Below are 26,873 nucleotides of genomic sequence, written 5' to 3' on the forward strand. Positions count from 1 at the left end.
TATTGTAGATACCTATTTTGAAGGTTCTAAATTTAGGTAATAGAAATTTCCTATTTAATATAGTGCTTAGTAAGAACTTAAATGTTTTTTGATTGATTCATTCATTCTTATTTAGATAGTTGTCATATCAGGGTAAATTCAATAATTTATTTTCTAGATCTCATCTTTTGGATCTTTCTACTACGTTTAACTATGATTTCATAGTTTTATTATTATAAGGGGGGGAAATGGTCTGGAGCCAGAATCTTAAGATACTGAAATGGGTGAGAGAGCAACTGGTTTCTAATTGTAGGTTTTAATGTAAGTCAATTTCCCATACTTTAATAGAATACATGGGTGGTGAGGAAAAGGGATACTGAATGAACTCAGGGTCAGTAAGCATCTGCTTTTTTTTTCTAACTTTCTTTTGAATTCTGGAACTCCTTGACTATGGAAACAATTGAAGTTGTTTTATCTTTGGTATGTAATTTCTGTTGTGGAGATTTTTAAGAAATAATGGAAATCAGAAAATTTCTCATTACTCATGTGACCTGGACTTTTGGGGTATGTTGTAAGTTTGGATTAGACTAGATAGTATCTGAAATCCTTGATGATTCTTGACAATCTGTGGTTTAATAAAATGTTTATCATAAATATCTAGTATTGATAACAATTTCATTTTTAATTTTCAGAAATTTATATTTTATGAAGATAAGTATGTATAATTAAATTTATATAAAGTATGAGCATAAATTCAGATTTTTTAGTAAATTTGTCAGGAAAAAGAATAAATTATACTTTGTAAATTTCTGATTTACTGTTTATTATTTACTTTCCTGTATACTCTTTTTTACAGGTGGCATATATGATTACAGTAGAAGGAAAACCATATACTTTACAGCTCCAAAAACAGTAAATAATGATTTTTGTTTCCCATCTTTGGAATCTTGATTGCTCTCAGTTTCTTCAATAACAGAAATCAATATGATATATTGGAAAGAACACCAAACTCAGAATCAGGTTGATTTGAATTCAATATAGTTTTACTGATTCTGTGATCCTGGGGGATGTACCTTCTTAGTATCTTCTGAAATCTACAAAATATAATTTATAGAATTATGGTTGATCTGTTCTCATAGAAGTAATTACCTCACTGGGAGCTCAACATCAACAAAATTAATGCATAGGGCATATGATACAGAAAAGAACTAGAAAACATGTTTTACTTTCAATATAGTATAATAAACATGGGTAGCACAATTTGAAAAAAAAAAAACTCTGACCTGGGAGTCTAAAAACCTCCACTCTACTCCTGCCTGGCTCTGTGAATCTGGACTTGTCCTTCACCTGTACTACATGATCATAAACATCATAGTTTACTTGGTCTCCCTAAGGACCCAACCTGAGAGGCAGAATAGCATTAAAGGGATAGTCTCTTGAGTCAGAAGCATCTGGATTCAAAGTTTGTTTCTGATATATTCTAGCTATGGCTTTTGGCAAGGAAATTAGCCTTGTAATGGCCTATAGAATTTTCTAAGACTACAAATTATAGACAAGACCTGTAGGTAACTTGCACTTCCAGAATTTTCTGTAAATAAAAGCATGGGTGTAGACCAAAACCTTCCAAAAAGCACTTAAAGCACTGGGGATGTATTTAGGATGGCAGCAGAGAAAAATCAAGACCAGTTTATTTTATGCCACTCTGAGCTTCTGAGAGGGGGAATGGAGGAGGGAAGGGAAACATGAAGCTCAAAGTTTGTTTTTATTGTTACAAACAGTACAATTTATGCTCTTTAGTTTTTAAGTTAATTTTCTGTTTTATGTTCCATAGAATATTTTTGCCCCAGGACTTCATGATTTATACATATAATAAACAGGGTGTCTTTCATTCTTCTTCTTCTTCAAAAGTTATGGTAAGAATTAATTTTAGTTTTGTGTTTCAAAAAATTGAAACTAGATGTGTTAATCTATAATCTTATATATTAAAAGCTCAGATTTATGCTTTGTTTAACCTCTGAGAACCTTCCAGTATCTTCCAAAGCCCTACCTAGAGCTCTGTTTTGCCATAGATACACTTCTGGGTACCTGAAAGCAGTGCCAACAAAGTACATTCTCTGGAGATTGTCACAAGGTGAATTTTTTCTGGAATGAGGCTAAAGACAAGTCTACTTAGATTTAAAGAAAGGTTATCACTAGAAAGTTGATCATTAGATGATGAATTTTTGAGGTCACAGCAACTCAGGAAGACTCACTGCTTAAGAAATATTGTGATCAGCTTTGCTAAACAGAATGTATAGTGACAAAATTATGAATTTTTGAAACCAATTTTGAAAATAAATCTCCTGAGTTGACCATTGTGTGGAGGAAAATTGTGAAGCACTTAGAAGCCACCAGTTTTTTTAGGAACATCTGATATTGGTATATACATAGTACATAACAAAAGCATTACCTACAATGTCAGTGCTCCAAAAGATCCGTGATACAGTATCTGGAGACTTCCTCCATTGATACAGATCTCAATCTATACACACTTTTCTTTTCTTTTTTTCCTTCTTATTTTTTCTAATTTACATGTAATTTTAAAAAACCCACTTATTTATTAGTTTTGAGTTCCAATTTCTCTTCCTTCTTTTTGCCTCTTTGAGAAGACAAATAGTTTGCTATAGATTATACATGTGAAATCATGTAAAACATCTTTCCATATTAGCTATGTTGCAAAAGAAAACTCAGACCAAAAAAAAACCCTTTATGAAAAATAAAGTAAAATTAAATTTTAAAATGATGCTTTGATTTGCATTCAGACTCTCTCATTTCGGTATCTGGAGGTGGATAATATTTTTTTTTGATCATAAGTCCTTCAGAATTGTCTTGGATCATTGTATTGTTCAAAATAGCTATATCATTCACAATTGATCATTGTACAGTATTGCTGTTACTTTGTTTTGCTCTCTTTGCATAAGTTTACATAATCTTCCCAATTTTTTTCTGAAGGCATCCATTTCATTTATTCTAGCATAATAGTGTTTCATCACAATCATGTAACAACCTGTTCATCCATTTCAAAATTTGCCACCACCAAAAGAGCTGCTATAAATATTTTTGTACATGGGTCATTTTCCTTTTATTTTGATCTATTTGGATATCCACACCTTTCTAAGTGACATTCATGAGTTGCTGTGGCCAAAATTCTTTGGACAATCTTAGGTAATGAGCCTTTCAATACTTAAATTGCTTCTTGGAAGACAAACATTACTTGTCCAATATGTTTTCATATTTTTTTTTCATGCCTCTGACGGTAGGTATGGGCTCTGCTAGCCTTTGAAAATCTGGGGTCATGAAAGTATGAGACAACAGGGTTCTAGTGGCAAATATACCATCTATTTACGGCCCAATTGGATCACTCTCAGCTCTTTGAAAGTTTTGAAATATTTGAAATAACCCAAAACAGAATGACATATTTGACAAACTACTTATTTGTGTGTACTGTTTTTCAGATGCAATGCAATTACCATGGATATATTGCGGGTTTTCCAAATTCACTCGTGACACTCAACACCTGTTCTGGACTCAGGTCATGACATATTCCTTAGAATATGTACTGTACTAGAAAACCTTAGAATACTTTTGTGATAATTGTTGGTAGTTAGTAATCACATGGAAGTTAGAAGAAAATAAAAATAAAAATAAACAGAGGAAACTGTTCCCCCCTATGCTTCTTTCTCTTTTCTTTTATGTTTTCTCCTATTTCTTTGTTTTCTTTATTTATATGTCTATTCATTTTCTATCACACTGGCTGGTGAGGGGGAAGGGGATAATAACGTTTATTATATTTTCCCATTCTTTTGGAATTATCATGTCTTTGAATTATCTTAGAAATAACTCCTTGGGTGCCTTTAAACTTTTGACATGATTTTCAAAAATTTCCTCAGTGAGGTATTTTATAAGGTCATCTTTTCTTCTCAATTTCATTTTTAAGTTATTTCTTCTTCATATTACTCACTTTTTTTTTTAGTGGGGTATAAATGTAATGGTCCAATTTTCATCAATGATCAGAATAAATCACTGACAGGTATTTCACTTCACATCCATATTCTCTTTTCTGTTTAGCTTCATCTATAAAATTTCTTGGAATTCCCTCCAATCTTTTAATGTAGAAGCTGCTAAATTTTGTGTTATTCTTATTGTGGCTCCACTATACTTCAAATTGCTTCTTTTTGGATGATTGCAATGTCTTCTCTTTGACCTGGGAGTTCTGGAATTTTGTTATAACATTTCTGGGAATTTTCATCTTTGAATCTTTTTCAGGAGCTGATTGGTGGGCTCTTTTAATTTCTATCTACTCTCTGATTCTAGAATATTAGGACAGTTTTCCTTGATAATTCTTGAAAGATTATGTCTAGGCTCTTTTTTTTGATCATGGCTTTCAGGTAGACCAATAATTTTTAAATGATCTCTCCTGAATCTGTTTTTCAGGCCAGTTGTTTTTCCAATGAGATATTCACATTGTTTTCTATTTTTCATTCTTTTGGTTTTGTTTTTATTGTTTTTTTTATTTCTCATAAAATCATTTTGCCCAGTTCTAATTTTTAAAGAATTATTTCTTCAGTGAGTTTTTGTACCTCCTTTCCCATTTGGCCAATTTTGCTTTTTGAGGCATTCTTCTCCTCATTAGCTTCTTCTTCTTTTTTTTTTATGAAAAAAAAATATTTATTTTATTTTTTTTATTCATTTTTCCAAATTATCCCTTCCCTCCCTCCACTCCCTCCCCCCGATGGCAGGTAATCCCATACATTTTACATGTGTTACAATATAACCTAGATACAATATATGTGTGTAGATACCATTTTCTTGTTGCACATTAATTATTAGCTTCCGAAGGTATAAGTAACCTGGGTAGATAGACAGTAGTGCTAACAATTTACATTCACTTCCCAGTGTTCCTTCTCTGAGTGTAGTTATTTCTGTCCATCATTGATCAACTGGAAGTGAGTTGGATCTTCTTTATGTTGAAGATTTCCACTTCCATCAGAATACATCCTCATACAGTATTGTTGTTGAAGTGTACAGCGATCTTCCGGTTCTGCTCATTTCACTCAGCATCAGTTGATGTAAGTCTCTCCAAGCCTCTCTGTATTCCTCCTGCTGGTCATTTCTTACAGAACAATAATATTCCATAACCTTCATATACCACAATTTACCCAACCATTCTCCAATTGATGGACATCCATTCAACTTCCAGTTTCTAGCTACAACAAAAAGAGCTGCCACAAACATTTTGGCACATACAGGTCCCTTTCCACTCTTTAGTATTTCTTTGGGATATAATCCCAATAACAGCAATGCTGGGTCAAAGGATATGCACAGTTTGACAACTTTTTGGGCATAGTTCCAAATTGCTCTCCAGAATGGCTGGATTCTTTCACAACTCCACCAACAATGTATCAGTGTCCCAGTTTTCCCACATCCCCTCCAACATTCATCATTATTTGTTCCTGTCATCTTAGCCAATCTGACAGGTGTGTAGTGGTATCTCAAGAGTTGTCTTAATTTGCATTTCTCTGATCAGTAGTGATTTGGAACACTCTTTCATATGAGTGGAAATAGTCTCAATTTCATCATCTGACAATTGTCTGTTCATATCCCTTGACCATTTATCCATAGGAGAATGGTTTGGTTTCCTATAAATCAGGGTCAGTTCTCTATATATTTTGGAAATGAGACCTTTGTCAGAACCTTTACTTTTAAAAATATTTTCCCAATTTGTTACTTCCCTTCTAATCTTGTTTGCATTAGTATTGTTTGTACAGAAACTTTTTAGTTTGATGTAATCAAAATCTTCTATTTTGTGATCAATAATGATCTCTGTTTCTCCTCTGGTCATAAATTCCTTCCTCCTCCACAGGTCTGAGAGGTAGACTATCCTCTGTTCCTCTAATCTATTTATTATCTCCCTCTTTATGCCTAAATCATGGACCCATTTTGATCTTATCTTGGTATATGGTGTTAAGTGTGGGTCCATATCTAATTTCTGCCATACTAATTTCCAGTTTTCCCAATAGTTTCTTCCGAATAATGAATTTTTGTCCCTAATGTTGGTATCTTTGGGTTTGTCAAAGATTAGATTGCTATAGATGTACCCTTTTTTGTCCTTTGTATCTAATCTGTTCCACTGATCTACCGTTCTATTTCTTAGCCAGTACCAAATGGTTTTGGTGACTGCTGCTATATAATATAGCTTTAGATCAGGTACACTTAGACCACCTTCCTCTGACTTTTTTTCATTAGTTCCCTTGCAATTCTCGATCTTTTATTCTTCCATATGAATTTTGTTGTTATTTTTTCTAGGTCATTAAAATAGTTTCTTGGGAGTCTGATTGGTATAGCACTAAATAGATAGATTAGTTTGGGTCCTCATTAGCTTCTTGCATTTCCTTTTGCATCACTCTCATTTCTCTTCCAATTTTTTCTTCCATCTTTCTTACTTGATTTTCAAAATCTCTTTTGAGCTTTTCCATATTTTGAGGCCAATTCTTTTTATCTTGGGGGTTTTGGATTCAGGAGCTTTGTACTCTTCTTCTAAGTGTCTATTTTCATCTTCCTTGTCACTATAGTAACTATCTAATAGCCAGAATCTTTTTCTGTTGTTTGTTCATTTTCCCAGTCTATTATTTGCCTTTTAACTCTTTGCTAAAGGTCGTCTCCATTTCCAGGGGGGAAGGTGCAATGTCCCAAGCCTTAGGGATTTTTGTGTATCTGTTTTCAGAGATCTTTTTAGGGACCCATACTATGAGCCAGCACTGCAATAAAGATCCGAGAAGGGCAAAGTAGTAGAGACCTGCCTTAGTGTCAGCAAAGAGGACCTTGCAATCTCCCTTTGGTCAATTTGTTCAGCTCCTCTACCTGTGGGCTGAGATCTTCAGAAGCAGCTACTGTCACTGTTACTGCTGCTCCTGCTGCTGTTTCGGTTGCTCCCAAAGCCTACTCCTGGTTTGCTGGTGCTCCCCTCACATTCTAATGTGACACACCTTTCCTTAAATTAACTCAGAGTACAATACCTAAGCTAACCAAAGTAATTGCCAGGACCCTGACACAGAAAAGAATGGGCTCTAATTATCTGAGATCCCAATAATCCACTGTTTTCATGATAGGTCAAGAATTCAGACTTCCTTTTTCCAAGCCAGTTGTAGTTTTATTTTATTAGGTTTTTTTGATTTCTCAAAAGCTGTTGCTCAAAGACCCACAAATCCTTAGCAGCCTGCATGGATTAGTAGCAGTCACCAATACCACCATGACCTCATGTTCAGCATTTTCGTTTGGCTCCTATGTCCTTCTAGTGTAGGAGATGAAATAAAACATTAAAAATTAAAACATGAAATTTATCATTTATATCTGTCTCAGAGCTCCCATCTCTTGGGGGTTTCCACTTTTTATGCTTATTTCCCAAGACACTCATAGATTCACATACTTAGGATATGTAGTGATCACATAATTTTTAATAACATGGAATAAAATGGAGAATGAACACATTAACTCTTTTTGTTGGTTTAATAAGTTCTTAGATCTCTTTTATGGAGAAGAAAGCTTCCAGTCCCAAACTCTAAAGACCTATGAAAAGTAATGAAAAGATGAGGGTTATTCAGTCTCCTTCCCTTCTGATTCATGCATTAAAGGGAAAACAGGAAAAATTTCATGTCCTTAACTTTCCAATATCCAGTTAGATGAAAATTCATGGTAGGTTCTGGAGCTCACTTGAGACTTTCATTTTTGATTGAGACTGATTTTTGATGTGACTCTTGCTTTGGATTGATTTGAAATCTTCTACATCTTGGTTACAATTTTCATGCTATCTGTGCTTCTTTCAATCTCTTTGATATTGCATCTCAGATAAAGCAAAAAGAGAGGGAAAGAAAAGGAAGAGGAGAGGAAAGCAGAGAGGCAGTCTTAATTCTTGACCTATCACGAAAACAGTGGATCATTGGGATCTCAGATAAGAAGAGGCCATTCCAATTCCTGGAATTACTCTGGCATTCACTTTCTTTGTTCTTTGTGCTTCATTTTCTTGAGCTCAGAGAAAAATATTAATTTAAAAGAAAAAAGGATAAGCCAAATTCTGGGCAACAGAATAGTTTAACATGTCAATACCTTTTTGACTTCTGACTCATTGTCTTAAATATCTTAGGTTTTGTGTTATCTGCTAATTAGATATGTCTTTAACTAAATATTTGATGACATTAAACAAAAAAATAATGTCCAGAACTCTTGACAGTTCTACTCCCAGCTACTTTCTAAGCTGATATTGACACATTAAGGTGTTAGAGCACATTATTTAACTAGTTTGGAATCTACCTATTTGCATTATTTTTAATCTTTGTCTCCATCTTGTCCATAAGAATAGTATGAAAATTTTATCAAATACTTTGCTGAAATCTAGTTGAACTATATTTACAACATATCCTGGATTTATCATTTTGATAAAACTGCCAAAAAAGGAAATAAGACTAATTTGGCAATAACCTTCATGGTGTCCACTAATAATGCTCTGTTGCCATGACAATATTTAAAGTTTTTCTAATTTTCATAAGGGGAAAAAAACATTTATCAAGTATATTAGATTATGTATTAAGTACCATACTATAAACCCTTTACAGTTTTTATCTTATTTGATCCTTACAATAGCCTAGGAGGTAGGTATAATTTTCTTTCCCATTTTAGTTGAGGTAATTAAAGCAGCAGAGGTTAAGTAACTTGCCCTGGTTCATAAACTAATAATTCTGAGACCAGGTTTAAACTTAGGTCTTCCTGACTTCAGACCCAGTGTCCTAGACATTGTGGTACTTTACATGCTAGAGTTTGTAATCTATGATTACATATGCTAGAGTTTGTTAATTTTTTAGAACTGCAGATAATCTTCATGCTGTAATAAGAAATTAAAAAAAAAATTCATGGAAGTATATCTAGATTATCTTTAAATATTGTTTGTAGATAGTCTAAAAGCTAAATGGTTTTATTATCCTTTTCTGCCACCATCATTGTGGAAACAAAAAAAATTTGCCTTTTTTTACATGTATAAAATTTTATGGGTCAAATAAGCCAAAGAATTCGTTAGTACCTAGTCCTTATATTTAATTGGTCCTTTCTGCTTTAACTGTTCCCTTGGATCATCTGTCACTGGGAACTGAAAGTACTATACATATTTATTTATTTTACTTTATAAGAACATGCCAGATCTTGTGCCCTGCTATTAACGACTTTTGAGAATGGAGGACTGGGGCAGCTAGATGGTGCAGTGGTTAGAGCACCAGCCCTGAAGTCAGGAAGACCTGAGTTCAAATCTGGTCTCAGACTCTTATCACTTCTGGCTGTGTGACCCTGGGCAAGTCACCTAAACTCCAATTGCCTCAGCAATAAAAGGAAAAAGACAAAAAAAAAAAAAAAAAAAAAAAAAAGGAAAGAGAATGGAGGATCATTTCCATACCTTGGTGGAAGATATCTATAAAGTGCTTTTGTTAAGATACAATCATATTACTCAGAAAATTTCTACACTGGAGAGGAAAGGATCTCTTCCCAATAAGCCATATGTGTAGTTAACCATGACTACTACAGAAACAGAAGCAGCAGGCTTGGGGAATGTTTTCTACAGCTAAATTAGGAATAGTATCTGGGAATGGGAACAACAACATGAAATAATTAGTACTTGTGGTATTAAAAATAAAAGTGTGGACTTTAAAGCACTTAAATTTGATTATAATTTGTCTTTAGGTCATTTTGTGCTTTTATTGTTTGGATATTCAGGGGATTGCTCCAGTTTGAAAATATAAGTTATGGAATTGAACCCTTGGAGTCTACTGCAGGATTTGAACATCTTATTTACCAAATAAAGAATGAAAATATCAATGTTCCTCTCTTGGAAGAAAATGATACCGATATCTGGTATAAAAACTTACCTTATAAATCTCATATAAATTTAGAAGTAAGTATTAACAAACTTTAACCTTCACTATGAAAATTGTTTTACTGTTATACTTTAAAATGATAATTTAGAATCTTAAGTTTTAAAAATCATCAGAGAAACTACTGATTCATCTTTGTATATTTACTGTACTTAGCTACTTCTAAAAAGTTTGGAGCATTAATTTTTATAACCTTCCATATCATTTGGTTGAGGCTAAATATTATTAAGAAGCAGAAATCATGTATTTTATAGAGTGGTATTTAAAAAGGTTTGAGAGAACTAATTTGGGTAATTTAATCATTGTATTAATAATGCCAGGATGCCTCTTAATAAAAGTTTAGTCATTTGGCTATTTTTTAGAACAAAGACAATCATGGTGACAGGATTGGAAGAGGGGTGTCCTTGAAGTGGCAATCAATTCTGATTGGTTAACAATAATAGAATGAATATTATAATGAGGGGCTGAGAATAACATTTTGTTACTTTTGGACAGAACGACTATCCCCAAACCCAGACCATCACCAGCCGTGGGCAATTTAGACAAAGACTCTGTATTTCCCTCTGTATTCCCCTCTGAAGCCTGAACTAGTTGGATGGAGTAACAATATCCTGAAGGAGGAGAATTTTATATTTTATATCCCTATCCTTGAGATACTGGACAAGGAATTAGGATGGATATAAAAGTTTGGATCTTCCAATGTGAAAGAGATATAATCATTTCTCTCAAAAAAAAAAGTAATTAAAATCTATATGAAATTTTTTCCTGATTATTACATTTATGTAAGCTTCTTAATGTACTTAATAAAAGAGATGATAAACCTGTAGTTTCTTAATCAGAACATTTCTTCAGTATTGTGCTTGCTTCTGGTACTTTGTTTTATCAAGACTATGTATAAGATATGATATTTCCAGAGAGGAGAATGATGTAATATGAAATTCAGTTTTATTTTGCAAGGAGAAGAGCAGATTTAGGGGAGATATGATAGATACCATAAAGCACATAGATTAGATAGTGTAGGCTTATTTTGTTTGGTCATAGGAGGGAAAACTCGAGCAGTGGTTGGATGTGGCAAAGATCCAACGTCTTAGTCTTGTCTTGAAAAATATAACAATTAGCTAAAAGTGGAATCAAATTGAGAATGGATCTAAAAGTGGAATCAAGTTGAGAAAGGATCCTCATTTGTAGAAATATTAATTTGTTGTTATTTGTCCTTCATTCTCAAAGAGGACCATGACTTCAGGGAGATTAAGTGAATTGGGTTTCAGTGAGGGAGAACTGTGTGAAGTCATTAGGCTCACTTTTTCCTCTGGAGCCATTTGAGTCCAGTGGCAAGGTAGAGATTAAAATGATTGGAGATAGTCCTCGGTATTTGTTTGGGTGTGAACTGAGAGATCCCTTGGAACTCTTAAGATTCTACAACTTTGTATTCAGGTAAAAAATCTTTTTTTTGAGAACTGAATTACATAAATTTTTTTGCAATATAAACCTTATGTCCTCACTAGTCATAGAAAAAAAAATCTTATCAAATGATATCTGGTTTACAAAGGTGATATGGTTATTTAGAGCTTGGTAACATTAGGCCTTTGTAATACTCTTTATAGGTCAAATAATTTTCCTTTCAGTCTTGGCAAAAGGATACCAAGGTAACCCTGTTAATTATCTAAAATGTGTCTTCTATTGATTATAATGTGTCTTCTATTGATATTATAATGATATATATATAATTGATTATAATTACTTCCTTTTGTTGTTTTAAAAAAATGACTCAATATGTCATCTGCTACAAATGTAATAAGATAACCTAATAATAGTATCCTAAATCTCTTCATAAATTTGAGATGGCTATAAATTTTCCATGGAAGTGATGGCAAAATTTTAGGGAAAGAAGCCAAATGGAAGGTTAATGTAATGTTATTGTGAGAACACTACAGTACCAAGAAAACCAAACCCCATCTTTTATTTTTCTAGTAAAATCTGAAGTGAGCTGGATTTCTCTGTTTTCATCAGCCACAATGGCAATTTTTGGAATTTTTAATAGCCAAGAACAGATTTTGAAATAGTAACTTCTGATTTACATCTAAATATAAGAGAGAACCTTGGTCATATATTTAGTAGCGATCCTATTTTTTTTTTTTTTTTTGTCTTTGGAGTTATACTGTTAGTAATAACTTCAGAAGGGAAATATTTTAAAATTCCTCAGTTTTTCCTCAAAAATCCTCAAAAGCTCTAGGATTCTCACATTTTATGTATTTCAGGAAAAAATAATGGTTTCACACTTATTACCTCGATATCTGGAAATGCATGTTATTGTGGATAAAGCTTTGGTAGGTAAACATATTTGATTTTAATGTAATTTCAAGTGTGTTAAATGTTGCCTCTTCTTTATATTATAGATGTATTTTGATTTTTGTATCAGATTTATTTCCTGGAAGTTATGTATACATCAAATTTTTGTTAGCCAAATTAAATTCTAAATCAGATATCTCTAGCATTTTGTGAAGAAGAGCTAGTTTGATTTTCTAGTTTTCTGAGATTAGTGAACAGGGGTTTATTTACAGATAGAAAAGACCTTGAGTGCTTAGGGGAAGGGATAATTCAGTTGATCATTTATTAAATGCTTACTATGTACTAGGTGCAGTTTTAAGGATAAAAGACAAAAAAGAAAAGCAAAAAGCAACCCCTGCCATCAGAGTTCAATTCAATAGGGGAGACAACATGCAAACAGTTATGTACAAACAAGATAGAGAAGATAAATTGGATAATCAAGAGAGAAGACACCAGCATTAAGGGAATCATGAAAGACTTCTTGTAGAAGGTGGGAATTTAGCTGGGATCCTGGAGGAAATCAGGTAAAAAAGGAGGTATAGGCAAGAAGAGAGAATATTTCATACATGAGGAACAACTAGTAAAAATGCACAAAATCTGGAGATGGGGAGTGTCTTTTGTAAGGAACAGTAAGGAGGTCAATGACACTGGATTTCTTAGTACATGGAGGGGAAAGTAAGATGTAAGGAGAAGAAATAGGTAGAAAGAATGATGAAAGACTTTAAAAATCAAGCAAAGAATTTTGTTTGATCCTGGAAGTATTAAGGAGGCAGTGAAGTTTATTGAATAGTGGGATGACATGGTTAGAATTGCAATTTTAGGAAGAATACTTTGTGAAGAATAGGTTGGAGTAGGGAAAGACTTGAGTAAGACTATTAAATTGTCAAGATATGAATTGTTGAGAGTGTTAATGATAGTGTCAAATAAGACAAAGACGGGGTGTGTGTATACTTAAATATATATATTTACATGTCTATGTGTATATACATATATATGTATGTTTGTGCATATGTATGCATACACACATAATATTAAGGCAGAAACAACAGGAGTTGACCACTAATTGGATGAAAGAGTATGAGAATTTGAAGATATCACTTAGCCTAAGTGCCTAGGAGGATGGTAGTGTCCTGGATAATAAAATAAGGGAATTTGGAAGAGGGGAAAGTTTTTTGGGAAAGAGAAGGAATTTGCATTTTGATATATTGAGTTAAAGATGGTTATAGGACATTTTGAAATGTTTAAAAAGTAGTTGAATATAGAAGGCTAAATGTCAAGAGGAGGGTTAAAGATAGATAAATAAATAATTTGAAAATCATCTTCAGAGAGATCATAGTTAAATCTTTTGGACCTTATGAGGTTTCCAAGTTAAACAGCATAGAGGGAAAAGAAGGCATACATAATTCTGTAAGCATATATGGTTAGTAAGTATAACTTAAATGAAGACCTACCAAATAGAAGGAAAATCAGGATAAATTCACAAAAATTTAAGGAGATGAGTAACAAAGTGTAATCATCAGTGTCAAAGCTACAGACAGTTCAGGAGGGATTAAGGATGTAGCAGTAGCATCTCATGTTCTCCCTTCTAGAAAAAGAAAATCTAGGAAAAGATGATCTATAGATCCTCATCTTCCAAGTGGGGACTCCTATTCCAAATGCTATAAAGTAGTAACACTTATGTAATTTGTATTTATTGGGTCCCCTAAATAAGACATTACTGTGGTCATGTATGTTGGTTAATAAATTCAGTTGAAAAATAAAATTCTGTATGTCATTTGGGCTTGACTTTATTTTGATTAAAACCTGAAGGTGCTTTTAGACTTTTTACTGTCTACAATACCTCTTCCTAGTTGTACCCTCAATTTTCCAGCTGCTCCAGAACTCTAGGATTCTGCATATGTGTAGCAATTTTAAAACAAAATTGACTGCACAATCTGTGGTTGGATACAAGAAGTGGAATTTGGGATATCTCTAGGGGAAAAATGACTAGAATTAAGGCTGTGCTTTGGAATTATTCTATGTATGACTAGCTTTCAGGCATTTTTCATTATCTCCCTTTAGTTCATAGAAAAACTGGGCCATTCTTTCTATATCCTCATTTATTTCTGTTTTTGTCATTTTGCTCTCTTGGTTCTCTAACTCTTTTCATTTGTTGTTGACTTATTTTCAATCATGTCTGACTCTGGAGGTTTTGTTGGCAAAGATACTAGAGTGGTTTGCCATTTCCTTCTCATTTTACAGATGAGGAAACTGAGATAAACAAGGTGAAGTGACTTGCCAGGGTCACACAATTAAGAAGTGTTTGAGACAAGATTTAAACTCAGGAGTCTGAGCCTTCCTGATTCAAATTCAGCTCTCTCTCCACTGTGCCACCTAACTGCCCCTTCCTCATATTCCTTTGCTAAATCATCAAGTATTTCATGCTCCAAGTCTCTTTCTTTTAAAAAAATTTTTAAAATTAATTTTATAATTATAACATTTTTTGATAGTACATATGCATAGGTAATTTTTCACAACATTATCCCTTGTACTCCCTTCTGTTCCGAATTTTCCCCTCCTTCCCTCTACCCCCTCCCCTAGATGGCAGGCTTTCCCATACATAGTTATAGTATATCCTAGATACAATATATATGTGCAGATTCTATTGGATACTCTGGCTTCAATTTGTTGTTGCTGTTGCAAAGGAAGAATTGGATTCAGAAGGTAAAAATAACCTGGGGAGAAAAACAAAAAATGCTAACAGTTTACACTCATTTCCCAGTGTTCCTTTTCTGGGTGTAGCTGATTCTGTCCATCATTGATCAATTGGAATTGGATTAGCTCTTCTCTATGTTGAAGATATCCACTTCCATCAGAATACATCCTCATACAGTATCATTGTTGAAGTGTATAATGATCTCCTAGTTCTGCTCATTTCACTCAGCATCAGTTGATGTAAGTCTCTCCAAGCCTCTCTGTATTCCTCCTGTTGGTCATTTCTTACAGAGCAATAATATTCCATAACCTTCATATACCATAATTTACCCAACCATTCTCCAATTGATGGACATCCATTCATTTTCCAGTTTCTAGCCACTACAAAAAGAGCTGCCACAAACATTTTGGCACATACAGGTCCCTTTCCCTTCTTTAGTATTTCCTTGGGATAGAAGCCCAGTAGTAGCACTGCTGGATCAAAGGGTATGCACAGTTTGATAACTTTCTGGGTATAATTCCAGATTGCTCTCCAGAATGGTTGGATTCTTTCACAACTCCACCAACAATACATCAATATCCTAGTTTTTCCACATCCCCTCCAACATTCATCGTTATTTGTTCCTGTCATCTTAGCCAATCTGACAGGTGTGTAATGGTATCTCAGAGTTGCCTTAATTTGCATTTCTCTGATCAGTAGTGATTTGGAACACTCTTTCATATGAGTGGATATAGTTTCAATTTCATCATCTAAAAATTGTCTGTTCATATCTTTTGACCATTTATCAATTGGAGAATGGCTTGATTTCTTATAAATTAGAGTCAATTCTCTGTATATTTTGGAGATGAGGCCTTTATCAGAACCTTTAACTGTAAAAATGTTTTCCCACTTTGTTACTTCCCTTTTAATCCAAGTCTCTTTCTAGGGTCCTTTTCTCTTTTCTCTCTACATTTTGTATGGTGAACTTATTAATTCCTGCAACTGCTAGGTGACACAGTGGATAGAGTGCTGGGCCTAGAATCTTCCTTCAAAATCTGGCCTCTGATACTTTCCAGCTTTATGATCCTGGGAAAGTCAGTGAACCTTGTTTGCCTCAGTGGTTTTTTTTTTTTTTTTTTTTTTTAATCTATAAAATGAGCTGCAGAAGCAGATGACAATGAGTTCATGAATTCAGCTATAACTGAAAAATGACTGAACAACAAGAGCAAAAAGCAGTTCCTATTATTTCTGTGAAACTGACTCTCAAATTTATATATCTAGCTCATTTATTCTCTTTATATTCTAAATATGTTGTTTCCTTAGAGTAGAATAAACAACTTAAGAGTAGGTCTTGTGATTTTTTTCCCCTCTATGTCCTAGAAATATCCACTGGGAGTCAGAAAGAGCTGAGTTAAAATCTGGCCTTTGGTATTTACTAGTTTTATGACTTTAGACAAGTCATTTAAACTTATCTGCCTGTTTCCTTGTCTGTAAAATAGAAATAATAACATCTATTTTAGTGAGCAAGAGATAAGATAAAGTGCTTTGCACAGTGCTTGGCATATAATAGATGATATGTAAGTGGTTATTTTATTTTCTTACCTGTCCTACTAATTAATCAGATTTGTATTTCAAAGAAAATGTGGCATCACAATTATTTTCACTACTATCTGAAATCTGTTTTCCAGTATGATCATATGGGTTCTGACATGACAATCGTAACACAGAAAATTATCCAGATTATTGGCCTAGTTAATACTGTAAGTTTTTGTTTTTCTGAATTTAAATAATTTATAAAAATAAATTTGAATTAATTTGGACATTGTTAAAATCATATACTGCTAAAGATAGAAATGCTACTGAGCAGTTTCATCCATCCATATCTCCCAAAATATTTGTTAGCTTTCTTATCATTATTATTTATGGAATTTTGATGTGGTATATAAGGTTATTTAAACATTTATCTTTTGTTTTTAGATGTTTACCCAGCTTAAAATGACAATTGTATTGTCTTCTTTGGAATTCTGGTCAGATAAAAACAAAATTTCTACCATTGGGGATGCTAATGATTTACTACACAGGTTTTTGGCATGGAAGCAAAAGTTTCTTGTTCTAAGACCCAACGACATGGCATATTTACTTGTGTAAGTAAAGAATTTGTATTAAAAAATTCTAAATAAAACTTTTGGAAATAATTTGTTTTAAGAAGAATTTTTTGAGTTCCTGTTGTGTATATACTTAGCATTATGTTTGGGGCTATGGGGATTACAAAAATAATATAAATCAAAATAATTGTTCCTAAGGATGGACTAAAAAAACCTTTATAAAATATTTAGAAAGACGACATCTAAGTGGCAAGAAGAGCTAGAGGAATTTAGCTGTGAAACTGTGACTTACGTATGATGTACATATATACCTAGGTTTAGTTATTATTTCACAAAATTTTGCTCCTTGTTTTCTTTATGTCTTTTTGTCTGTGTAGTTGGACCTGAAAATAGTAAGTCTTGAGTTTGAATCCAACCTTAACATACTTACTATCTATGTGACCTTGGGCAAGTCACTGGACAACTCTTTTTGATTTGAGTTTTCTTATCTGTAAAATGGGGATAATAATAGCATCTAATTTTCAAGGTTGTTGTGAGGTTAAAATGAAGATATTTATAAAGCAATTTACAAACCTTAAAGAACTAAATAAATTCTATTGTTATTATTATTATTATTATTATTGTTATTATTATTTCAAGGTACTTCTCTACCTTTGGTGTTCATTTGCTACCCAGAGCTGGTGACTTCAAGAAGCTAGATTATGCACAATGACTATATAGCTTGGTGAATTATTTTGGCAGATAGGCTATACCCGGGTTGAGGGTGACTGAAGGGTCCTAATTGGTTAGTTAAATATCTACCCCAAGCATGGGAAGACTCCCAAGAATGGGCAAATGAAAACTGTTTGTTCCAATGACCATTAAAGCAGCTGAAGGAGATCCCATGGAGCATTTAGAGTTTGGTTAGACAGTGAAAACAGCAAGGTCATCTACTGTACCTGTTTGTTTTGTCCCTGGACTTTAGTCACTTTAGAAGAGAGAATGAGACCTATGACATTGTACAACTCTGCCTAAATCTAATTTTTGGGCATGTCAGAAGCATCAGTCATTCCATTTTTATCATTTTTCTACTTCAAAGTCCTGTGGCTACAGACAAGTGATAAAGCAGCAGATACTGATAAACTAGGAGCTGTACTCAAAATCCTGCACACAGGCTGCCCAGGACGTAGGGTTGGCTTCTCACTGGACTAAGCAGTGGGATTTATCTTGGGTACCTAAGCAGCCTTTTTAAAGGACTGTACTATTTACTTTCTGGCTTGAAGAATGGGCTGGTAAGAGTCCTCCCCAAATTGTCTGTTTCACCCAGGCAGGGATCCTCCCTTGTAGTTGTAGCATACAAAAGTTTACAAAACTTTCCCAAAGATCATTCCATTCACCATTGGTACAGGGAATATGCACATGCTTAGGGATACCACACAATCCGAAAGACAAGACTAGCAAAGAAAGGCCAGCTTACAAAATTGATGCTGGCACAACCAAAATTAATGTAGACAACATGTTTATATACCTAGCAGAAGGAGTGACAGGCTCATGACAACATGATCACCACTTGCAAGAAAGTATCATACCACCATCGCCAGTGCAAAGGCTCTCCCTATGACAAACTCTGATGAGGTCAAAGGAAATTTTACGAAAACCTGTTAATCTCATCAGTGTGCTTGAAAGAGGATAGTCTAATAATTTTGAGTCACTTTACTACCAGAGGAGCCACAAAGTATCAGACATGATGGGGAATTCTACTTTCAGGGATCCCAAACTTTTCCATATAACAAACATTTATTTTTTGAATACAAATGTCCTTCTGGTGAAAGTATATTACCATGAGGTATGGAAATATCACTTAAGAAGCACTCTTATAAGTTAGCTATTGGCAATGGAAAAACATGGTGGGTGTAGGTGTGTTGTAATAAATAGTCAATGATAACTTGCATACCAGAAGTGCCTAAGAGTTATCAAGGAGATGTATAATTAGAAAAGGATATGGATCATATAGCAAGCTTCAAGTATGGACATTCTTATTGCTGCACCATACTCAACTTAAAATAAGGATTCAACATATTGGTTGGAGGACATATACAAAAGTTGTACAAAATAGGAAAATGAGAATTGTTTGTAGTCTGTACATTAAGAGTACCTACATTACTGAGATCACATGACCATAGAAAAAAGAAAAATATTTAGGACAGATAGAACTGAATAGTTACAAAAACTTTAGGTTTCAGTAATAAATAAAATGTAGACTTCAAAGAGTTAGGAAGAGTAAGGAAGGTCAATCCCCAATTGGTCATTGTTCAGGTCCAGTGTAAATAGCAGTCATTTCTGTTTTGGAATTCAATAAGAAGAGTTCTAGTGGGATGAAGAGGACATTCTGGGCACAGGGAACATTTAAGGCAAGGCCTCAAAGTATATGAGGAATGGAAAATAGAACAGTTTGCTAAATGCATAGAATCAGGATTAGTATAAATAGAAGGATAGAAAGTTAAAGCATTCCCTTACTTTGGAAGACCTTGAATGCCTGGCTAAAGAATTTGAATTTCATTTGGTAGAGAAAGTTACTGAAGAGTTTTGAATAGAGGAGCGACACATGTTCATGAATCTAAAAGAGGGAAAACAAATTAGAACCTAGAATAAAAAGTGTACTGATAGGTGAGCTGAACATTTAAAATATGCTATTTTAGCCAATCTAAACAAGATATTGAGTGGATATAAAATTGCTAGAATTTTGGTAGAACTTTAAATTTAAGCTTTAAGGAAGGCAATTCTTATTAGGAATAGGAATTAATTTTTAAAAAATTAAGTTGAAAACCTTGTGAAAAACATATTTATACATAAGAGAATGATTTTATGCTTTAGTTATAGGAACCGTCCTAACTATATTGGAGCAACATTTCCTGGAAAAATATGTAATAAAAGCTATTCTGCAGGAATTGCTATGGTATGTAATTGTTATAAATACTATCTTTCTATGTGTGTTTATATTGCCAATCTTTTCTTTTCATGCTCTATTTCACATATTTTTATTATCTATATTGTTATTTTTAGACACCTTTTTAAACCTTAGAGAATTAAGAATATCATGTAATCTCACAGAAGAAATCACTGTATTTTTGGTCTTTGTGATCATACTTTTTTAAAAAGGCAATTTCAGTATTAGGGGTTAAATCTTTAACTTTATATACAAGAATATTAATTTTTTAAAAATTTATATCCAAATGATATTTTTTACTTTGATTTTTATAGTATTTTATTTTTCCAAATCCATGCAAAGATAGTTTTCAACATTCATCTTTGCAAAACCCTGTATTCCTAATGTTTCTCTCTGTTTCCTTTCTCCCCAAGACAGCAAACAATCTGATATGGGTTAAATATATGCAGTTCTTCTAAACATATTTCCATATTCGTCACGCTGCACAAGAAAAATCAGATCAAAAGGGAAAAAATAAGAAAAAAACCCAAGCAACTATATATAGGAAGGAGAACCAGAAAGGAGCCTGAATCTACAATAGCCCATAAAAGAAAGAATAGAAGATATTTATGAGATTTATAGTAATAGTGTTAAAAAGAAAAAAAAAAAAGAAAAGGAAAATAAATACTAGAAAAAGGCTGTCAAAAAGCCAAGAAATTATTGGTAATGATTGAGCAGTGTCATTGAAGTGCTGTGATTAGAAATCAGATTGTAGGAAGGTGAGAAATGAGGGGATGGTAATGCACAAATAGCATTAAAAGAGAGGAGAAATATAGGGTGATAGTTGGAGGAAGTGACACAGTCAAATGTTAAAAAAATATTTTTAGGGGTATAATTTTGAATTAAAGAGAAATTGATGTTCAAATAGGTCTTGAGGTGTGGAATAGTAGAGATTTAGTAAAGTAGGAGACAAAGGATGATTTCTTGAGAAAGTGTTATGATGAATTTAGGCAAAACAGGATTAGGGAAGGACTGGAATAGAACTTTTTGAGATTAGTTAAAGTGAATTTATACTGCATCCAATTAGTCCAATTGTGGTTTGCTCCAGTACCATTCAGGAACTTGAGAGTAAGAACAGAGCAAGCACATGAGGGAGTTGAATCCACAATGAAAATAGCCAGGGATTAAATCATGGTAGAGCATGGGGCAGGATTTTAAGTGTGGAAGACAATATATAGTTGAATTGGGTTAGCCCAAAGGTTAAGACTTTGAAAGGAATAATTGAGAATCAATAGAAGTAAAAGATAGGGAAAACAAGAAAGGCCACAGGATGAATATTTAGGAGGAGTATAGATGGGGAAACATGGAAGAATAGAAAATTAAAATCAGGGTAGATTTCCAAATATAAGATCATGAGGTTATTACTGAACTCTGTTAGTATTGTAATTCGTCTCTGTGAGTACCTGGGAAGGACTGAAGACAGATAAGGGAGTTGAGATAGATGAACTTAGAACCAACATATTCATAAGGACAAAAGTATGTATATTGAAGTGTTTAGGGCAGGAGTCGGAGTGGAAGGACTGAATTGGGTCTTAAGGTCCTGAGAAAAGAGGGACAAAATAATGATGGATGATTATTCAGAACTTTGTTGTCTTTGACTTTTAGGATTCTTATTGACCACTAATTAAACATCTGCTATGTGCCAGTGCTGTGCTGTGTGCTACAAAATGTGTACTTTGTGATACAAAAATAAATTATTGATTTAATAACAGTTTGTCTCATCTATATTTCCTATTTATCATTAGCATGAATAAAAAGTTTTGGAAGTTTTTCCAAGTAATTTTCTTAAAAGTATTGTAACAGAATAAGGAAAATCGATAAAACTATGACCACAAATTCTTGACAGGAACATAAAAATTTGATCATACAATTTTTTTTCCTATATAGTTGAATAAAATTTTCAGATAATTTTTTAAAACTATTTTTTTCCAATTTAGTATCCAAAAGCAGTAACACTGGAGACATTTTCAGTTATTATGGTACAGTTGCTTGGCCTTAATCTGGGATTAACATATGATGACCTCAACATGTGTCATTGTTTAGGAGCAACCTGCATAATGAATCCTGAAGCAGTGTAAGATATTTTCTCTATCAATTTTCCATCTTTTATGGGGATGGGAAGGGAATTGTATTTGAAAAATTCTAGGATCTATAATCCATTGAAATCCAACTAAATACTAGCAAGCTGTAAAAGAGAAATGTGCAAGAAGGGAGGCCAATATACTTTAAGGTTCATTAGAATAAATTTCTTGATTGAAAGTGATTCACTTCCCTAAGTATTCATAGCAAGAGTTTTAGAAGTACTAAATAGTTACTGAGCACTTGTTAAATGCCCAGAATAAGAGTTAAATTCACTCCCCAAATTTAGCCCTAAAGTGAAAGGATTATCCAATGGGAAGGAGGAAGGAGTTGGATAATAAGGTGTAGATTAATGAGGTGAGAGAGTGGAAGGTATTGAAAAAGAGAAAGTGACTCAGTACTGGTTAAGAAAAATTCAGAAATTTGGGCAGGATTTTTATCTTCCTACCCTTACTCCTATTGTTACTTCCCTTTGATCTTTAGCAATACTCACAGAAAGTAGGTAAAAGATACCATCCAAGGAATTAGTGCCTTAAGGCTATTAAAAGAACTTTTGTTCCTGGTTACTTAATAAAGGGTGAAAGAAATGGATGTCCTTCTGTTTATCTCCAAGAAATTTGGGGTTTTGAAGTTCAGTAGTTTTCTGCTGCCTAGATCTAATGATTTCATCTAGAATTCCTCTTCTTATGTTTTTAATCTAGAAAAATGGGGCAAAGTGGGCTAGGACTAAAATAATGTTTTATTTAATTTTTACTTAAGACAAGAACTATATTTTTCTTCCCCCCCTCCTCCTTTTTCATCTCTGATATTATCACCTTTGTCTTTTCCTGAGCACTGATCCAGAGAAATTGGGTAAAATTACTGCCTAGAGAATGCTTTAGGACCATTTAAAAACAATAGGATTCAGGTCATCCATCTTCTCTTGTCTAAAATAAAATTCTTAAATGCTGAAATTCCTTGCAATTATGATCTCTTTCTTCCACATCAGAAATAATTACTAAGTTTTCATCAGTGTGATGCCCATATCTACTCAGACTTTTGCCTGTCTTCAATTTTACCTAGTCTTCAAAGACAATTTTAAAAAATAACATTTGTTCTATATATTTTTTCTCTTTGGATCAGAAAAATTCTTTTAATATTAAAAAATTCCTTTTTATTGTTTCAGAGTTTAAATTTGTGAATTTTGATTTGATTTGAGGTAATTTTAATTCGATTCTACAACTTCATTTTTTTCCAGTAGGATAATCATTCATCATTAAAGAAAATAGTTCTATCTTTTGCTGTTGGTCCTCTGTCTTCTGTGGATATGAAATAAAACAATTGAATCACTTCTATTTTTCTTTTGGAATATTAATCATTTGACTCATAGGATAGAAAAGTGATAAAATTACTGCTGCTTACACAAGACCAGTAAGATGACAGAAGCTAATCCACAGAATAACTTCTACATCTTGCAACCTGAAATTGATAAGTAATATAATAGATACACAGTAATAAAAATTGTAGTAACAAAGTTGGAAAATATCTCCATAAAGCCTTCTGAAATAATGAGAAGGGCTAAGTAAAGAAAACAAGCTCCAAATTTTATGCTGCCTACACCATACTCTGATACTTCAGAGTGTTGGTCTGGAACAGCCAATACATCTTATATCATTGATCCTATTTTTTATACTGGTCTTAGAAAAGCTAATAAAAATCCTCATTGATCTCTTTTCTAACTACATTCAAATACATGTCTACATTCCCACCAAAGTTTATTTTGTCCATGTAAAATGTTCCTTTCAACTCAGAATAATTAAAAGAACAAATATTGTAATGAAAAAGCTTAATTTAATATTTATGTCAGATGCCAAGCAGTGTATAACATCACATTTTGATTTTTCTCAGGTACTCTGCCTCTGGATCTAGGATCCAAAGAGAAAAGTACTGTTGGCTTCAAAATAATCTGTATTGCCGTTGCTATTAAACTTTAAAACTTTTAAAATTTTGGGAAACATTACTAATTATATAAATTCCATTGAAATTTTCTGTGACTACATCATTGGAAAGAATATTTTTTCCCTGGTATCACTTAGAAACTTTTTATTTCCAGAAAGCAGAAAAGATTTGTATACTTCTGAAAGTTAATATGTATTTTTCTGTCATCTTATTTGTCTTGTGTGAGGAGCAGAAATTTTATCATCTGCAAAGTGGAATATTTAAACAAAAAAAGGGCAAGCACCTATTGCATCTGTGCATAATAGATATTTAAGAAATTTGCATTGTTAGACATGCTGCACGTTCATACTTGTTTATTCACTTCATACTCTTCTGTCAAAACATGATCATGTGTGTATTGGATCTATGATTTCATTGGAATTGAGAACTGCTATTGAGGAAACTCATTCTGCCAGTGCAGAATAGAATGTGCTTTGAAATGGAGAGTTTGGGTTATTTGGGGGACTAAGAGGTTAAGTGACTTGCCTAAAGTAATATAGTCAGTAAGTGTAAGAAATGGGATTATGTTGTTACTACTATGTCACCTTAGATTGTTTAACTTCTCTAAATCCCAGGTTTCCCTCATATATTTTATTTATACATATATATATATATATATGTATATATGTATGTATATATTTCTATATTTACAAGTACATAAATCGTTTCAGGCTTAGGAGACTATGATTTTGTGATTTTCTTGTGGTAATAGCATTCATACGGAAAGAACTTTCTGTGTTTGTTATGAAATAATGTTATATCTAAATTTCTGAATTAAGGACATCTTTCATCCTGGAATTTTGAATTAAAGTTGATATTACACTGGACCAGATTATAATTTTTCAGCATTATTAAAACTTGTTCATATAAAAATTGATTAAATGAGAACATGTTAAATATTCAAATATTATTAAAACTAAAATTTGATTATGGATCAGAAGGTTTAGTTGTTTTAGCAGGAAAATATAGGGTATTAGGATGTCTTATTTTGTATCACTGTCGGTAGAAGACAAAGCAGAAAATTGATCTGTCCTTTACAAATAGAGGTGAATGACAAACTTATACTCTAATGAGTACTTAGTAATGTGATACATTTCTTAAGCAATATCTTGGAAAAGGCTGTAGCAAAATTGAATTTGATATTAATTATAAAATAACAGGTCTTTTCATGAGTTTTTTTCATTTTCTATGGAAGATGTTATTGTAAACTTTGTCATTTGTCACAGACATTTTTCTGTTTTTTTTTTTTTTTTTTTGTGAAGGTAATCATATTTCCTTACTTAGAAATATAATTTAATTTTAGGCATTCCAGTGGTATAAAAGTTTTCAGTAGCTGCAGTCTGAATGACTTTAAACATTTCACTTCAAAGAGTGGAGTTGAATGTCTTCAAAATCAGCCATATGTGACACCAGTTTACAAAGAAGATGCAGTATGTGGAGATGGTGTTGTGGAAGGTGATGAAGAGTGTGATTGTGGCCCCAAAGAGGTTAGTAGTACATATTGGAAACTTAGTGAAAAGGTTTCTATTTGTATTTCTCATATGTACATGTAATAGTTGAAGTAAGAGACAGGGCCATTTCTTTTAAGGGTGTAAAAATAAAAGTGTATATATACATGTAAGAAAGCATATAACAAAAACTTTAGTGAATTCCAAATAGCTGAGAAATTGAAATCTTTAAAAAAGGAATTATAAAAAAGATGGAACAAAAAAAATTATATATGACAGTTGTATTGGGGAGATGATTTTTTTCCTAGTCAGCAAAAAGATAAAATCATTAGGATGAGATACCTATATTAGATAAAGCATTTCTGTAGACCCCAAAAAAATCATTACAAGAAAATAACAAATTGTGATAAATATTTATTGCAAATTTTATACACAAAATTTGATATCTAAAATATATGAGGAATTGCTAAACATTTACATATAACTTGTAGTTCATAGTAGATAACAGGTCAAAGGTATAAAAATACTTTTCAATAGGGGAAACAAATTGTTTATAATCATGTGAAAAAATGCTTAATCCATTTAAAACTATGAGACTCAGACCACCTTATTCCAATCAAATTGGAAAAAATTAACTAAGAGCAATGAAACTAAATGCTAGTAGTATTGTAGAGAAATATTTACTTTCATTCATTACTGGTGAGATTGTAAATTATAATTTTTTTGGAGAGTAATCATGCAATATATGACAATTATAGTTCTTTGTATAAAATAAAAGCAAAATATAATTTAAAAGGTAACTTTTCAAAGATATTGATAATAGCATTATTTGCAGTTATAAAAACCAAAAGCAATTTAAAGATCCAATAATAAATTGAAGATATAACTCTGAAGTCAGATAATGTGTTCAATTTTCTCTCAGTCAATTTCATACTTTTGTGATGCTGGCTAAATCACCTCATGTCTTGGAAATTCAGGGTATGCATTTGTAAAATGAGGAGATTGAACTCAATAGTTTTAGCCTGAAGTTTCTTTCAACTCTGAATGTATATTTCCATTAATCTGTGTTCCTAAAAATGGACTATTACAATGCAGGTAAGATGGACTAATATGAGGAATATGAAAATACATTTATGAAATAATTCAAAATGAAAAAGCACAACAGTCTTTGGTGCTTTTGTTTTCAGGAGCAACATTGAAGTAGTGGCTTTAGTACCTGCTGAAGCACCTGTGAAAGTGCGTTTCTACCAGGGTTTCAAAGGACTGTGCTAGAAGCAGGACTTGTAGTCTAGGACCAAGCCTCTTAAACTGTGGGTCTTTACCACATAATGGGACTGTATAACAGAATATGGGGATCGTCAAAAAATT

The 26,873-nt window shown here is 32.8% G+C and overlaps 1 protein-coding gene across 8 annotated transcripts in view; it reads left to right on the forward strand.

Annotated features, from left to right (window-relative positions):
• LOC141554907 (disintegrin and metalloproteinase domain-containing protein 18-like) overlaps nucleotides 1-26,873 on the forward strand; it is an 81,756-nt gene that overhangs the window by 9,432 nt on the left and 45,451 nt on the right. For 4 of the 8 annotated variants that reach the window (XM_074287303.1, XM_074287305.1, XM_074287306.1 and 1 more), the window contains 10 exons: nucleotides 836-891; nucleotides 1,811-1,892; nucleotides 3,474-3,550; nucleotides 9,772-9,949; nucleotides 12,188-12,256; nucleotides 16,620-16,691; nucleotides 16,909-17,075; nucleotides 19,890-19,971; nucleotides 21,939-22,075; nucleotides 25,361-25,544. In XM_074287303.1, the coding sequence (XP_074143404.1) occupies nucleotides 836-891; nucleotides 1,811-1,892; nucleotides 3,474-3,550; nucleotides 9,772-9,949; nucleotides 12,188-12,256; nucleotides 16,620-16,691; nucleotides 16,909-17,075; nucleotides 19,890-19,971; nucleotides 21,939-22,075; nucleotides 25,361-25,544 (1,104 nt within the window). Of the gene's footprint in view, nucleotides 1-835; nucleotides 892-1,784; nucleotides 1,893-3,473; nucleotides 3,551-9,771; nucleotides 9,950-12,187; nucleotides 12,257-16,619; nucleotides 16,692-16,908; nucleotides 17,076-19,889; nucleotides 19,972-21,938; nucleotides 22,076-25,360; nucleotides 25,545-26,873 lie in introns of all 8 variants that reach the window. The other 4 variants (XM_074287304.1, XM_074287309.1, XM_074287308.1 and 1 more) reach the window with 2 other exon arrangements.

The sequence above is a fragment of the Sminthopsis crassicaudata genome, chromosome 2 (genome assembly GCF_048593235.1).
Source record: "Sminthopsis crassicaudata isolate SCR6 chromosome 2, ASM4859323v1, whole genome shotgun sequence".
In the NCBI taxonomy this organism is placed as follows: domain Eukaryota; kingdom Metazoa; phylum Chordata; class Mammalia; order Dasyuromorphia; family Dasyuridae; genus Sminthopsis; species Sminthopsis crassicaudata.